A 14,574-nucleotide genomic window follows, 5' to 3' on the forward strand; every position below is an offset into this window, starting at 1 on the left:
TTGTGTAGTTTGGGAGGAAAGTATTCTCTGCTAATTGCACAATACTTTTAAGCTTCTATCTGAATAAACTTTTTATTGGGGAGACCAACTGGAAAATTGGCTATATATTACTAATTATATTTCCCAAAGTTTTTATTACTAACTGGCTTAAATGTAAAGTGACTTCAATTGTAAAGCCTGATGGATGGATGGAATAAACATTTGAGTAATTATGTTTAGTATAGGACACTTTTATTTTTGTATAGGTTTTCTTCTTTCTGCATATATTTTTTTAAAAAACAAAACATTAATACCTATACAAACATTTGTTAATTGTATCAGGTTGAAACACATCATTTCCATCCATTGTTGCCTCTTCAGATGGATCATACTTCTCCAGGATTTCGGTTTTTCAGCCCTGCTACTTTATTATCCTTTTAAATGAAATGCCAAAAGATGGATTTGGTAGCTTCTGCAGGAAAAGCACTCACCCACTGACTGAATCCATCCCACTGAAATGCTACATGGGATTAGAATACTTGGAAAGGTTTCTTAGAAAAGATTTGTGTGGATTTAGTGCAGCAGCTAAAAGGCTTTCAGCTTACAACAGAAACAGAAGATTTTATCACAGATGTCCAGGACAGCACAAAATCTCTATTAAACACCGCAGGATATTGGTGCAATGGACAGAGCCTGGAGTATGCTTGGAATATGCAAGAAAAAGCTAGAAATGTTTGCATTAAAATACATACATCGATTAAGATAATCTTAAAAGATTAATGTACAATTGAAACCAGTGGTTTTTTTTCTTTTGGGACTGATGGACAAAGGGTTGGAAAAGACATGGAACTTTATATATGCAGCAAGATTATTGTATGCATAAAGGGAAGAATTTGGCATTATCTCCAATGGAGGAATGGTTGGTAAAAATGATATAACTGACTAAGTTCACTTCTTTGGTTAGGGAAAAGAAATATCTACAATTATTGCTAACTGGAAATCCCTTACAGACTTTTTGCATGAAATAGAAAAAATGGACATGATTTATGGTTTTGATGATTAAACAGAATAGATATAGAAAGAAGAGAGGTATGTTGTAACCATACAGGTAAAGTTATAGCAATAGCACTTATATACTGCTTCACAGTGCTTTACAGCCTCTCTAGGCGTTTGCTTTACATTTTTTCTATGTGTTTTTTTCTTGCACCGCTCTTTGATTTCTTTTTCTTTCTTTATATTAGATTATGTTAGCTTTTTCTATTCTTTAAAAGATTGTTAATAAAAAGATATATAAAAGAAAACATTTTTTGGAATAGCTTGGACCTAGATCTGATTCTCAAAGCAAAAATGTGTATCTGATTATATCTTCCTGTCCCATTTATTATTCTCCCAAATGTGAAGAATAGTCACTTCTTAATACTTATTTTTCTGCTAAAGCAGGGAGTCAAATTAGTTCCAAAGTAATTATTCTTAAGCCATATAATACCATTAAGACTGAAGAGACTATGCAGTTTTTAGGCAAGGCTGGGTCAAGCATGTTAGGTTCTAGAATAGCGCACATTTGTAATTAAATTATAAAAACATACAATTTCAAAAGTTCAAGTTCCTGTACATACATATATCCATTTGTTATACTTCTCTTGACAATAATTCAACCTCTGCTTCTATTCTATTGTCAAAGAGTTCATATGATTAAGATACATTCTTTGGAGCAGGATTTCTCAACTTGGCTATTTTTCAAAGTGTGGCATTCTGGGAGTTGAAGTTCACACATCTTAAAGTTGCCAAGGTTGAAAAACACTGCTCTGAGGCAATGAAACAAATTAGCTTCATCTCCTATGTGAGTGTCTTTTAAAATGATCTTGAAGTATTTAAAGAATAAAAGATGACTGCAGCAAAACAGGTCAGACATGGAAGAGTGGAAGTCAAACTTCTCCTCAGAAGCCTGAATTGTTACATACTGGTACTGGCTCACATATGATGGTTCCTGCTGCCATTATTTATCTGTTGTGGGCACCTTATTCCACCCCAATGTGTGCAAGAGAGAAAGGGCCCTTACAACCTGTGCTGTCTAATGACAAAAAATAAAAAAACCCAAAAAACAAATTTCTATAGTATCACTTGCTGATCTTATAGTTTATGACCATTCCTATCAGCTATATACATTTTGATCTATAGCTATGTATTTCTTGTAATTTGATTTAGAGCTCTTGATCATTTAAATATCAATATTTAAATATGGTTTTAAATATTGATTCTGTTTTCCAAGGTACCTCCCAACATTTATTCCTCTCTAGGGCCTAGTTATTTATAAAAATGTTGAATAGGATAGATCTAAGACAGAACTCAACATACATTCCCATCCAAGTTAATGTGCAAATTAAATATTAATTGTTGGTATGGTTTCAAGGCCAGCTATTGATCCTTAAATAGCATAATACAGCCCACAAATATATTAAAAATAATAATTTGTTACTTGCCTTGTTCTACTAAAAAATTCCAGCATACAGGGAAAACTAGGATGTCCTTGAAGGGCCAAGCAGATTGCATGCAAAGTACATAAGACCTACCCCAATATTCCCAGGAATGTATGAATGAATACATCCTAAGGAAACATGAATAAAAAACCGGCTCTTTCCTTCAGAAATATTTAATTGTGCTGATAAAATCCTAACAATTTTTTTTTTAAAATCACAGTGTGAAAAATGTCCTTGCCCAGTACTGCCCCACAGAAAAGGATTCGGGGCAGTTTAAGAGGCAGGATGCTACACAGCAACTAAAGTTCTCTGGAGCAGCAGTTCATCATGGGAGATGATGGGCAACACCAACTTACCAGGCAGGCACTCCAAATCCCACCATACTTCACACTACACCCTGAAATGCAGCTTGGCACCAATGCATAGGTCAGAAACAGCAGTCCCAGTTGCCAGGGGACAGCCCTAGCAGGGCAGTTTGCCTCCCTGGCACTGGGAGGCAGGGAGCCCAATATCCCCTCCTCCATCATGAGTTGGGCTTTGACAAGGGCACAATATGGCTGGCTTAAAAAGACAAAATACCAAGATTGGAAGGAGAAAGAATGACTGGGGATAAAAACTGCTGGGCTGGCAACATTCATCCATTTTCTTTTCCTTCATTGCTGTGGGAATATAGGCTAAACAAAGAAGTGTTCTGTTGCTGGAGAAGGGGAAGCTGTTCCTTGGGCCTAAAGAGGCGGAGCTAAAGTGTCTCTCTTTCCTTCAAACCAGCTCCTTGCAAGGTCTGAGTATGCCTGTGGCCACGTTCCCTGAGAAGATTTATGACTCTGAAGCAGGCATTCAGGCACCCTCACCAAAGTCACTGCACAGCATCACAACTGGAGAGGGAGCTCTCTGTCCAGAGTCCAAAGGATTGGTAATTCAGACCTGGGCAGGATGTCTCTGGAATGGTTGCTGGAATAGGAACTGTGCTGTGACTGGAAACCGAATTCTGATGGAGGGAAGAGAAAGTGAGGTTAGAAAAGAAGGAGCAAGATAGAAAGCTTTAAAGCGAGTTTGCCTGCTAGAATGGACAGGTGTTTGTACTGGGCTTAAGAAACATCTGCTGTTGGTCTGTGCACAGCACTCGTGATCTGGAGAAAAGGATGCCTCCTCTTCTTCTAAATAATCTCTTCCAGTGCTAACCAGTGGATCAGTCACCAAAATAGAAGAGACTGAGAGAGAGCCAAAGCAACTACCGACACATAAAATGAGACAATTGTTCAGGGTGGTCTTAGCCATAGAGACTTGTCTAGAGTAGCATTTCCGCCCAAGCAGGTATCAATATTGCTACTAATGAGGAATGACTGCATCTGCTGCAGGTATTTTTGGCCATGGCTCCCTCGCCTTCTACTTTGCCCATCTCCAGTGCAGTCAGCTGCATCAATCCTCCAGGTAAATCTCAGGCATGTAACTATCACTTTGTGAACTGAGCAACAACTAGCCAACTCAATCTATCCACATGGCCTTTGATTGGCAAGGGATTTGTTCTCTGAAAATGTATTGAACAAGCCCAGTCATTACAATAGTAAGTTTCTGAGTGTGTATCCTCAGGTTGTAGTACAGGTAGTCCTCGACTTACAACAGTTCATTTAGCAACCATTCAAAGTTACAACAGCGCTGGAAAAAGTGACTTATGATCACTTTTCACACTTACAACTAATGCAGCATCCCCATGGTCACATGATCAAAATTCAGATTCTTGGCACCTGACTCACATTTATGACACTTGCACTGTCCTGGGGTCATGAGACGCCCTTTTGCAGACAAGCAAAGTCAATGCTGAAGCCAGATTCACTTAACAACCGTGTTACTAACTTAACTGCGATGACTCATTTAACAACGGTGGCAAGAAAGGTCGTAAAATGGAGCAAATCTCACTTAACACACGTCTCATTTAGCAATGGAAATGTTGGGCTCAGTTGTGGCTCTAAATTGAGCTACCTGTACAGAAAGCAGCAGAGTTCCATTCCACAGCAGATTTTAACCCACCAGCTCTTCCCCAGATCAGTGATGTTCTGGAAAAAGCTCGTCCTTGATGCAAAAAGATCCTAGATCTAGCCAAGGGTGTATTACATTTCAGAAAACAGAGGGGACTGCTTCACAGTAGCAGATGATGGTGAGGAAAAGGGTCACAAACTCTAGTAGCAAAAAGCTTCTTTTAGACCCTTCTAAATCTAGACACCAGCTGCCAAAAGGCTCCTGTAGCTTCCCCATGACTTTCCCACCACACCCCAGTGATCGAGCCGTGCTTACAAGGTCATGGCTTGCGGGACTGATTCTCATCTGTAGTGTGCAATGTTGTATTTGCTGTTGGCTGCATTCGGATAGCATCGCCACCTACGGAAGATAACATAGTCACTCAGCTTTGTGAGTTTGAAGCAGAGGAACAGGAGGAAAACACAACCCTCAACATTCCATTAACAGTAATCATTTGTCTGTGCCCTAGACCTGAGATTGGCTACCTTACAGGGGGAGGGGAGAGGGACTGAACTTAATAGGATGGGGGGACGGGGACAGGGGACTTACAGGTTGATTATTAATTATTGTATGGAACATTCACATTACATTTTGATACAAAAAAAACATGAGATAAAAATATGAATCATAAAATCTAAAACATTATAAACATATGTCTAGATTAGATATAACTTTTTGGTTTATTTGTTGTAGCCAGAAAATCAGCAAAGTCTCCATTATAGGTTTTATTTTGGCACCCTGTCACTATGTTGGATAAACTGCTCCCCCGCACCCCGCTTTCGGCCTTGGTGACCTCCTGCACCACCCTGCCGGCCAAAATGGGGCACAGGGGGCCTTGCACCCCACCCCCACGTCCCGTTTTGGCTGGCAGAGTGCTGCAGGCCACCCAGGCTGAAAATGGGGCATGGGGGGGCATGTGAGGACCCCCGTGCCCCATTTCGGCTGCCAGAGGCACCACGGGCCAGTCCTTTGCTATTTCCAGGCCGGCCTTGTGGGCCAGATTTAAGCAAGAGCCTTGAGTTTGACACCCCTGATCTAGTCCAACCCTGTGCTGTGTGTAGGAAAACCAATTAAACTATATTTGGAAGATGACTATCCAGCCTCTTCTTTAAAATATTCAGGGATGGCACACCCACAATGTCAGTAGCCAAAGTGTTGTACTGTTGTACAGTTTTTACTCCCCCCCTCCGATTTCTTTAAGTAAAAAAGAATATTTATCAACACATTCTGAGGAGATGTAAAAAGTATGAGCAAACCACATGAGGATTTACACTGCATTCATTACACCTCTGTCTTAATGCAGATACTTTTTGTGTGCTTCCTGTTCAAATCACTGAAAAAGTTTGGGTCAGCATTGTATGCCATTTTCAGTCATACAAAGCATAGTCTGTGTAGAATATTTCCCATTTTTCCTATTAAATCAGAAAACTAGCAGAAAACCCAGCAGAAAAAGATTATTGATTTCTTCCTGTCATTAATTGCAGAAGTTAAATAAATTCTGCCTAACAGGCCCAGCCAGCTAAACACTTGATCTCCTGGAGATCAGAAGCTAGCAAGAAGTCAGTACTTGCAAGAGGTCCCTGGAGACAGGAAATGAGGGAACAAAAGAGCAGAGTTCATGTGAACATGCTCTGTGCATGTGAAGAGACATACAGGTTGCATCTGACATACCCTAGAAATAGCAATAGCAAGTAGACTTATATACCGCTTCATAGTGCTTTACAGCCCTCTCTAAGCTGTTTACACAGTCAGCATATTGCCCCCAACAATCTGGGTCCTCATTTTACCAACCTCGGAAGGATGGAAGGCTGAGTCAACCTTGAGCCTGATGAGATTTGAACTGCCAAATTGCAAGCAGCCAGCAGAATTAGCCTGCAGTACTGCATTCTAACCACTGCGCCACCGCGGCTCTGGAGGAGAAAGAGCTGCATATGCCAAAAACTCCACTAACATTTCCCTTGGCTCTGGGGGTCAGCAAGTTCATGAAACTGAAGTCCACCCTCACCCCAGTATTTGCCCTAACAATCTCACCATTGTCTTCTGCACGGATCTGGGCCTCCAGGTCTTCAGGATTGACATACTTATAGGACTCATCATCTTCAGGTGGGCGGCATTTCCCACAACAGAAACAGCAGCAGCAGCAGCAACAGCAACATGTAAAGATGCTACAGCACGCTACTATTGTCTGGAAAAGGGGTGCAAATGACAAAATTAGCCACCTCTTAAAAGTAATCAATAACAGACACTCATTGTCAGAGTAATAGCTGGCAGAAAAAAAAATAGCTGGAGAAAGGAAAAAAAACCTGTCTGTTCCTCTTCTATGAGCCACCTACCTTGAACCAACACTTGGACATGAGGAAGTAATACTTCACACTTTCTTCCCCAAACTGCTCGGACACATAGAGTCCCATGGAGCCGTATTCATCATAAAGACGCCGCTTGTTCTCATCACTGAGAATTGCATTGGCATTATTGATCTCCTTGAACTTCTCTGCTGCTTCTGGATTATCAGGATTCTTATCTGGGTGATATTTCAAAGCCAGTTTCCTGGGGAAGAAAGGTGTGGGAATACATATTTAAGCCACATCAGCAAACATCCTGATTATGAGCCATCAAAGCTCAGGGAAGTCAACAGCTCCTTCTATAGTAAGTGCTATTGATTGAGCTCATAGTTTTTCCTTCTGTCTCCTAGTAAGACCAGTAACAGGTCACAGAAAGAGGCTCTAGAATCAAATGGTTTAGAAAAAAGTGTTGTGGGCAACAGCAGAATCCTCAAATACCATCAGTAGACAGGGTGACTCAGTTTTAGCAACTCGATCTTCCATCTGGACCACTGCAATGTCCTCAACATGGGGCTGCTCTTGAAGAGCATTTGGAAGCTTCAAGTGGTGCAGAATGCAGCAGCACAAGTTATTCGGTGCATTCAATATCTATTTTCTGTGAACTGCATTGGTTGCCAGTGTGGTTTTTGGTTCAATTCCAGGTGCTGGTTGTCACCTTTTGGAATTAGGTTACTTGAGGGACCATCTCTCCCCAATGGTTTCTAGCTGACCAATCCTATTATGCAGGATGGGTATATTTAAGGTCCTTTTGGTTTCTTAGTGGATTTAATGATTATGTTATGTGATTTACTTTTGGTTGCTATGTATTTTAATTTTTGTACTATATACTTAATTTCTTTTTGATGCCTAGAGTCAGTTGGTAAGATGGGCAGCCATACAAACTGAATGGTTGGTATGGAGTAAATGTATGGAGTAAAATGAAGTAAAAAAATAAATTTAAATAAACTTCCAGATGTATAGTCTTCAGTCCCAGAATTCTCACCAATGGCTGTGTTGGCTGTGGGAGTTGAACATAGATGCCCTAGTTGAGAAACACTGATCTACCAACTTAGTAGATCAATATGATCTACTAAGAGGACTCAGAAGTCTTTTATGGCTGTGATGTGTTATGATTTGGAGGATGATTTTTAATTTTTTTTTAATTTACAAATAATCCTCAATTTATGACAGCAATTGGGACCAGAATCTCAGTTGCAAAGCAAAACAGTTTTAAGAGAGACAACTGCCCACATGACTGCTTTGTTCAATGACCAAAATTCCACCATTCCTGTTTTTTTCATTAAATAATTGCATGGTTCATTAAGGGGATTCCCAGGTAAGGAGTGCAGGGTGTTCACTTGGGAGCTGAATATCTTTCCTGCCAAAAGCCAAGTAAGATTTTCAGCCCTTGAGCAAAAAGACACTTACATGCAGCCTGCACAGGTCTCTGCCACCTGGCTGAGGCACTTCACACTCCTTACCTTCTCACACTGACTCTCCATTCTCTGCATGGGTTTCAGCTGCTTCTGTCTCTGGGGGCTGCCTGAAAGAGCTGCCTGCCAAAGGAGTTGAGCTCGCCTCCATGCATGGAAGGAAACTTGAAAGACTGGGGCTGTTTCTGCATGCAGCTTGCAGAGCAAAGGTATAACATGTGCCATTCTAGGGGCACAGATAATTGGCCGGTGCTGCTGCATTTTGCATCATCATACAGCTGATACCCCAGGACTACTAGATGAAAGACTACCTTGCAGAAGTCCAGCCTGTAGAATAATGTAACTTGTCCTAAAGTGTAATCCTTAATGAGTAGAATAGCAGAAAATGCATTTTCTGCACCCCAGAAACTTGATTTTTATTTAACACCTTAACCAAGAGTATGGTAGTCAATTTTGTAAATTGTAAATATGTAAAATGTAAATTGTAAAATGTAAATATACCCACAGATTTTAGCAATGCTAGCTTGCTAACGGGTTATCAGAGACCTCTGATGCTAGATGATGGAAGTTTCCCTGCTTGGCTTCTTTCTTGGGCACTTTCTCTGTTTATGACTATCTGTTCATTGTTTTATATGCAGTTTTTTGGTTGCCTCCAACTATCAAAAGGACCAAAGCAAGGGGACTCCTGTGAAGTCAAACTTCTTGGACATAAGGAAAGCTAACTTAAAACCCAATCCAAGTAACACAGAATAGATACCCGACCTGTATGCTTTCTTGATGTCTTCTGGGGAAGCACCCTTTTCCAAACCCAGGATGTGGTATAAGCTCTCTCCAGCCCGTGACATCTTCCTCTGTGGCCGGCCTCCTTCCGCCATCTTGTTCTAAATTAAGCAGCAACATAAAGGGCTGAGTTATAGCACAAAAAGAGTGTCATTATAAAAGAGAGTAAATGCCTATTGATCAGAATGTCTGTTGCTACACAGGGGTGAAGATAACTGCTCTACATCCCATTGTGAAGGAAGCAAAGAATCTGGGTAACATTCAGGGTATGCATTTTGTGCTGTGGAAAACTCTTGCTCATATCCTTTGCTTGAGGATTATATCTTACTCTGCTAAAAGGATGAGAAAAGAAACCTTATTGCAACAGAACCTAATTCTATAACCCTTAGTAAACTGCCTTGGTATGAGGAGAAAAAATGGGAAAGTTGCCAAGTAAACAGATGATAATAATAATAATAACAACTTTATTGTCATTGTACGTGTATACATAGTATACCCATACAACGAAATTTCCTTAACACCCAAAGACCAGGTCCAACACACATAACAATCCCCAAACACACTCCCACCCACCACCAATTCCCCACCCCTAAACCACCCAAACATCCACACGACAGACCAAGTAATGCTGTCCAACAGCTCACTGATGGTGGCCCTTTAGTTCATTGTTGAGTGCAATTATAGTTCTGGGATAAAAACTATTCAGAAAACGTGTGATCCGAGTTTTAATTGTTTTGTATCTTCTGCCAGAAGGCAACAGTCCAAAAAAGATTGTAAGTAGGATGGAAAGAAGATACCTTATTCACCAGAAAGTGAAGAAAAATATGAAGCAATAACCATGCCAGGTTTTGCCCTGCTGCTTGTACAAAGCAATGCAGGCCAACAGGAGGGAAGATATGTATGTTTTGCCCTCCTTCTTTGGTAAATAAAGACTTTGCCTTAAGTCACTGAACCTGTGCATTTTGAAACCCATTTCATTCAGCTATAAGAAGAGAAACCTTCAATTCATTGCCTAATCCTCAAATAAGGCTTCAGCTCTTCTTGGTGCTTTGAGGCTGCTTATTCGTAGAACCAGATGACAAAACTGGGCAAGGTTCAGTTTTGGTTCTAACCTTGGTCTTTCTGCCTCAGTTGAACTGGCTGAACGGAGAAAATAATGACATGGCCATCTGAATCAACAGAAGCAGCTGATCTGATGTATGGCAATGGTTATTATTTGGGGCCAAAATGGATATTGTTTCTTAACCCTGCAGGGCAGTGGCTCAGCTTTTCTCCAAGTACTGTGTTGCAGCTTCACCTGGTTTAAATCAGGATTTTCTTCTGAGCCCAGCCTCCCTCGTAGTACACAGCAAGGCCCTCCTGTTGTGCTACCAGGCCAGCAAAGTTAAGACAGTCTGAGCAGGCTCTGCAAGACTGAATGTCTTAGTCAGATTAATCCCCCAAAGGCTGAGTCATTTCATTTGAAATGCTAATGGAATGAGGCTGTCCTGTACCAGGTATAGGGTTGGGTGAGTTTTCTGCAATAGCCATTAGCCAGCATTGAATTCTGCTAGTAGTTCCTGGCCAACAGAAGAGTAAACAATGAGTGTTTGCTGAACAGAAGTTAAGGAAAGTAAGATTCTATTATTTTAACTTCCTAAGCAAGAATTGCGGTATATATGTCTAACAACTTTTAAGACATTTTGCTGGTTGCCTTGTTTAATCAGTATATGTAAAGTAGCTTGTTTCCTTTAATTTATGGGCCACAAAAATATTTATTCACATGCAGAAATCTATTTAATTAACCGAACAGAAAGGTCCTGGGAAATAGGTATCCTTTCTTCTTCAAACCAAAGTTATAAAATGTTGGTGCTCGGTTTCAAAAGCTTGTGGAGAGCGAAAATCAAGAACTGCAGGTTACAAGCTTTCCAATTGACTTCATTTTCCAGAACAGCTCCAGTTTCAAAACTCAAAGAAGGAAGTAATACATCTTTAGGTCCATCCTGTGTGTGTTTTCAACCTCAAGAGCTTACTTTATCTTAAGCCCTTTAAGAAAAGACACAGCACAACTCCAATTGTTCCCTGCCACCACAAACAAAAACACAACTAGCAATGTGGCAAGGCATTCTCTGTTTGGAGGCTTTAGTGTGTCCCGAACAGATACAATCAATCCTATCACTTGAGGGGTCTCACTTGAGGAACATCATCATCATAATCATCCTACTGCATGAGATCTCCACATAGGGCTAAGGAGCTTCCTTCCTTCCCCCTCCTCCTCCTCTTTTATTCCAGAGCAGTCAATATACAGTAAACCTTACTGCCATCTACTAAAAATCCCATAGTTTTATTTAATAAAAGTGTACATTACAGTAGATCACATTGGTGAGAACTTGTACAAATCCCCAAATGAGACTTATGTAAAAAGCTGCACTCAGTATTCGAAATGTTATTTCTGTAAAGCTGCCTAAATAAATAGAGGTGTCCTCAATAACAATTCAAAAAATTATGTTTGCATCCTGCATGCCAAAAACATTTCCTGTCTCCTGTTAAACAATTCATATTTACTCCTGGAGAAGGCCCTGTCTATTTAGGAAATAAAATAATCTACTTTCCGTATCTAGACTGAATTGCAAACTTAAATTTCTAGCACTTAAACAAATTTGCTAGGTTGCACCTAAACAATAGCAAGTTCCCACTAAGTGGGAAACCATCACATTCTCAATATACATAGATTTTTTAAAACCCAAAACTGACAAACAGCAACCTCTCCAGAAGATATTTTCTTCCATTATTCCCGGTGTAAGATTACAAAGAATAGAAATAAGCACATCATAAACCAACCTTCAATGATCTAAACAGTGCCCAATTTACCTAATAAAGATGCTGAAAGAGATTATGTTTGATAGCTGAATTTCTTAAAGGAACAAATTAACGCAAAATAAAACATCCATCGTTCTGTTATCAGCCCTCCTTAGTTTGGTAAGAAAAGGGGATGCACCAAAACAGCCGAACCTTTATTTCCTTTCTTGCTGGCACTACCCAAAGGAATAAGACATTTCCATGATTAACCTGCTTGTTCAGGATATCCCAAATTGATTAGTTATTATTCAGCCTTTATAATTAAACTGCAATTAGCTTCTAAATTGTAATTACAGACCGGAAAGTTTTATCCATTACACTGATAAAAATATGCCGAGTTCCCCATTTGCTACACCAACTCCATAGAGAGCTCCAATATTTTGGTTGCAAGATAGGCAATGGCTTGACTCATAATAGGTTGAAAATAAAAAAAAGAAAAGAAAAGAAAATAGATGAGCTATAAAACTGTTCTTCTTAAAGTAAATTATACAACAATGGAAAGTCTCAGTGCCTGTTTCTCCTGGACAACCTGCTTCCCAGCTCATTCTCCATGTCAAGAACTATTTAAATTATGCTCCAAGGCATAATTTATGGTACAGTTTTTCAAATTTATGTTCCATGGCATTTCCACTGGAGAATAAAGTAACAAAAAGAAAAGTTTACCGAAACAGGCAATTTTCTATCACAGGAGCTTTGCTTTTTGATCAGGAGTTCTGGGGTTTTTTGTTTTCCAAAACAGGTTCCACAGTCTTTAAAAAAAGAGTTGGAAAACCCCTCATTTACCAGACTCTATTCTTCCGCCACCAGGTTATCTTAAACTTCTGTTGTTTGCAGCTTCAATAACTTTTGGTATCTGATTCCTGTTTTTATGCTCTGGCAGGTCGCCTTCCTCCTTGCATTTCATTTTCACAACATCTGACCTGTTAAATCCGTTCTTTCAGCGCCAAGTCATCGCGATAGAAATCAAGCAAATAAATAAACTTTTCATATCCAATTCCTATTTTTTTATGCTCTGGCAGGTTCTCCTTGCACGGCACCAGAAATGTTGGGCTCAATTGTGGTCATAAATCGAGGACTACCTGCACCTTCCTCTTTGCATGGCACCATTTCATCTTCACAACATCTGACCTGTTAAATCCGTTCTTTCAGCTCCAAGTTATCGCAATAGAAATCAAGCAAATAAATTAACTTTTCATATTCAATTCCTGTTTTTTTATGATCTGGCAGGTTCTCCTTGAACGGCACCAAAAATGTTGGGCTCAATTGTGGTCATAAATCGAGGACTACCTGCACCTTCCTCCTCTTTGCATGGCACCATTTCGTCTTCACAACATCTGACCTGTTAAATCCGTTCTTTCAGCGCCAAGTTATCGCAATAGAAATCAAGCAAATAAATAAACTTTTCATATCCGATTCCTGTTTTTTTTATGCTCTGGCAGGGTCTCCTTGCCCGGCACCAGAAATGTTGGGGGCTCAATTGTGGTCATAAAACGAGGACTACCTGCACCTTCCTCCATTTCATTTTCACAACATCTGACCTGTTAAATCCGTTCTTTCAGCGCCAAATTATTGCGATAGAAATCAAGTAAATCAAACGATCCATCAGTAGAAGCGGCATTTTCCCACTTTCGCTTCCGTCAGCCATAGGGTGGGGAAGCCACAATCCCTCATCCTACTACAAACCTGGGTTTCCTGGGTTTTCGCCCTGGATCCGCCTCTCCTCTCTCCTCAGTCGCGTCCTTTAAAAGCCTACGGTTACCTTTTACCTACAGCCCAGAAGCCGCTATACCGTCACTCCTTCGTAAGGCGCTCGCTTAATCTCTTGGGCCTAACGCTGCCAGAAAATCCTATTATTTCCGCCCGTCAACCAAAACCCCACGGACTTAGTTTGCAACTCCCTAAACTGGACGGCGCGCGTCCCGCGGCGGACAAGGGGAAAAAAAAGTAATAATAATAATTAAAAAAAAAAAGGTCCTCCTCCCCCCCCCCCGGAGATTCAGAGAAGGCCCAGCGGGACGCTCAAGCCACCTCTCCCTCCGCCACTCGCTGATTAACAACCCCCCCACACACACAACCCCGCCCGCGCGCGCGCCGGCCGGCCCTCGAGCCCACCTACCCGCTGGCTCGTTTCTTCCGCTCACGGAAAGCGACCGGCCCGACCGGCCTTCAGGGTGCTCAGTGCGCAAACGCGGAAGTGCTTGGATGAAAGACGTGCCAAGCGTTGAGTTTGCGCCGCGGGAGGAATTCCGCTGGAGCTCGTACGTCGTAGACGTCGGGTAAGAAGCTCGCACGCTCTTCGTATAGTCAGTGTTTCTCAACCTTGGTAGCTTGAAGATGGATGGACTTCAACTCCCAGAATCCCCCAGCCAGCAGCGCTGGCTGGGGGATTCTGGGAGTTGAAGTCCACCCATCTTCAAGCTTCCAAGGTTGAGAAACACTGGTATAGCTGAAGTCTTTTCTGAGATTTTTTTTCTTGCTTCAAGCTGAAATGGAGAGAGAAAGAGAGAGAGAGAGAGAGAGAGAGAGAGAGATGAGACTGTTCTTGGTAGCTTGGCATTTTATTATAGTTCAGCCTGACTAGGTGGCTCAGTGGCTAAGACACTGAGTTTGTCGATCAGGGAAGGCTGGCGGTTCGAATCCCCCTAGTACAGGTCTCCTGCGTGAGCAGGGGGTTGGACTAGATGACCTCCAAGGTCCCTCCCAACTCTTGTTACTGTTATAGGTATTTGA

General features: G+C 41.1%; 1 protein-coding gene across 2 annotated transcripts; it reads right to left on the minus strand.

The window, feature by feature from the left end:
• Positions 1-214: 214 nt before the first annotated feature.
• On the minus strand, positions 215-14,106 carry DNAJC5G (DnaJ heat shock protein family (Hsp40) member C5 gamma). 2 transcript variants are annotated; one of them, XM_034421121.3, is made up of 6 exons: positions 13,961-14,106; positions 8,989-9,107; positions 6,806-7,019; positions 6,504-6,657; positions 4,749-4,832; positions 215-3,444 (listed from the first exon to the last, which is right to left on the minus strand). In XM_034421121.3, the coding sequence occupies exons 2-5, from the start codon at positions 9,099-9,101 to the stop codon at positions 4,753-4,755; spliced, it is 561 nt and encodes a 186-aa protein (XP_034277012.1). In that variant the 5' UTR covers positions 9,102-9,107; positions 13,961-14,106; the 3' UTR covers positions 215-3,444; positions 4,749-4,752. The 2 variants fall into 2 exon arrangements, with proteins under 2 accessions (XP_034277012.1, XP_087739483.1); XM_087883357.1 differs by having other exon boundaries at positions 13,528-13,965.
• Positions 14,107-14,574: the final 468 nt, after the last annotated feature.

This window comes from Pantherophis guttatus, chromosome 1 (assembly GCF_059756535.1).
Source record: "Pantherophis guttatus breed Tessera chromosome 1, ASM5975653v1, whole genome shotgun sequence".
NCBI classification, from domain to species: domain Eukaryota; kingdom Metazoa; phylum Chordata; class Lepidosauria; order Squamata; family Colubridae; genus Pantherophis; species Pantherophis guttatus.

Coding starts and splice junctions, on each gene's coding strand:
- DNAJC5G (XM_034421121.3), bottom strand. CDS start 9,101: ATGGCGGAAGGAGGCCGGCCACAGAGGAAGATGTCACGGGCTGGAGAG. Junction 6,658..6,805: donor TGTCCAAGTGTTGGTTCAAG/GTAGGTGGCTCA, acceptor CCCCTTTTCCAG/ACAATAGTAGCGTGCTGTAG. Junction 4,833..6,503: donor GATCCGTGCAGAAGACAATG/GTGAGATTGTTA, acceptor TATCTTCCGTAG/GTGGCGATGCTATCCGAATG.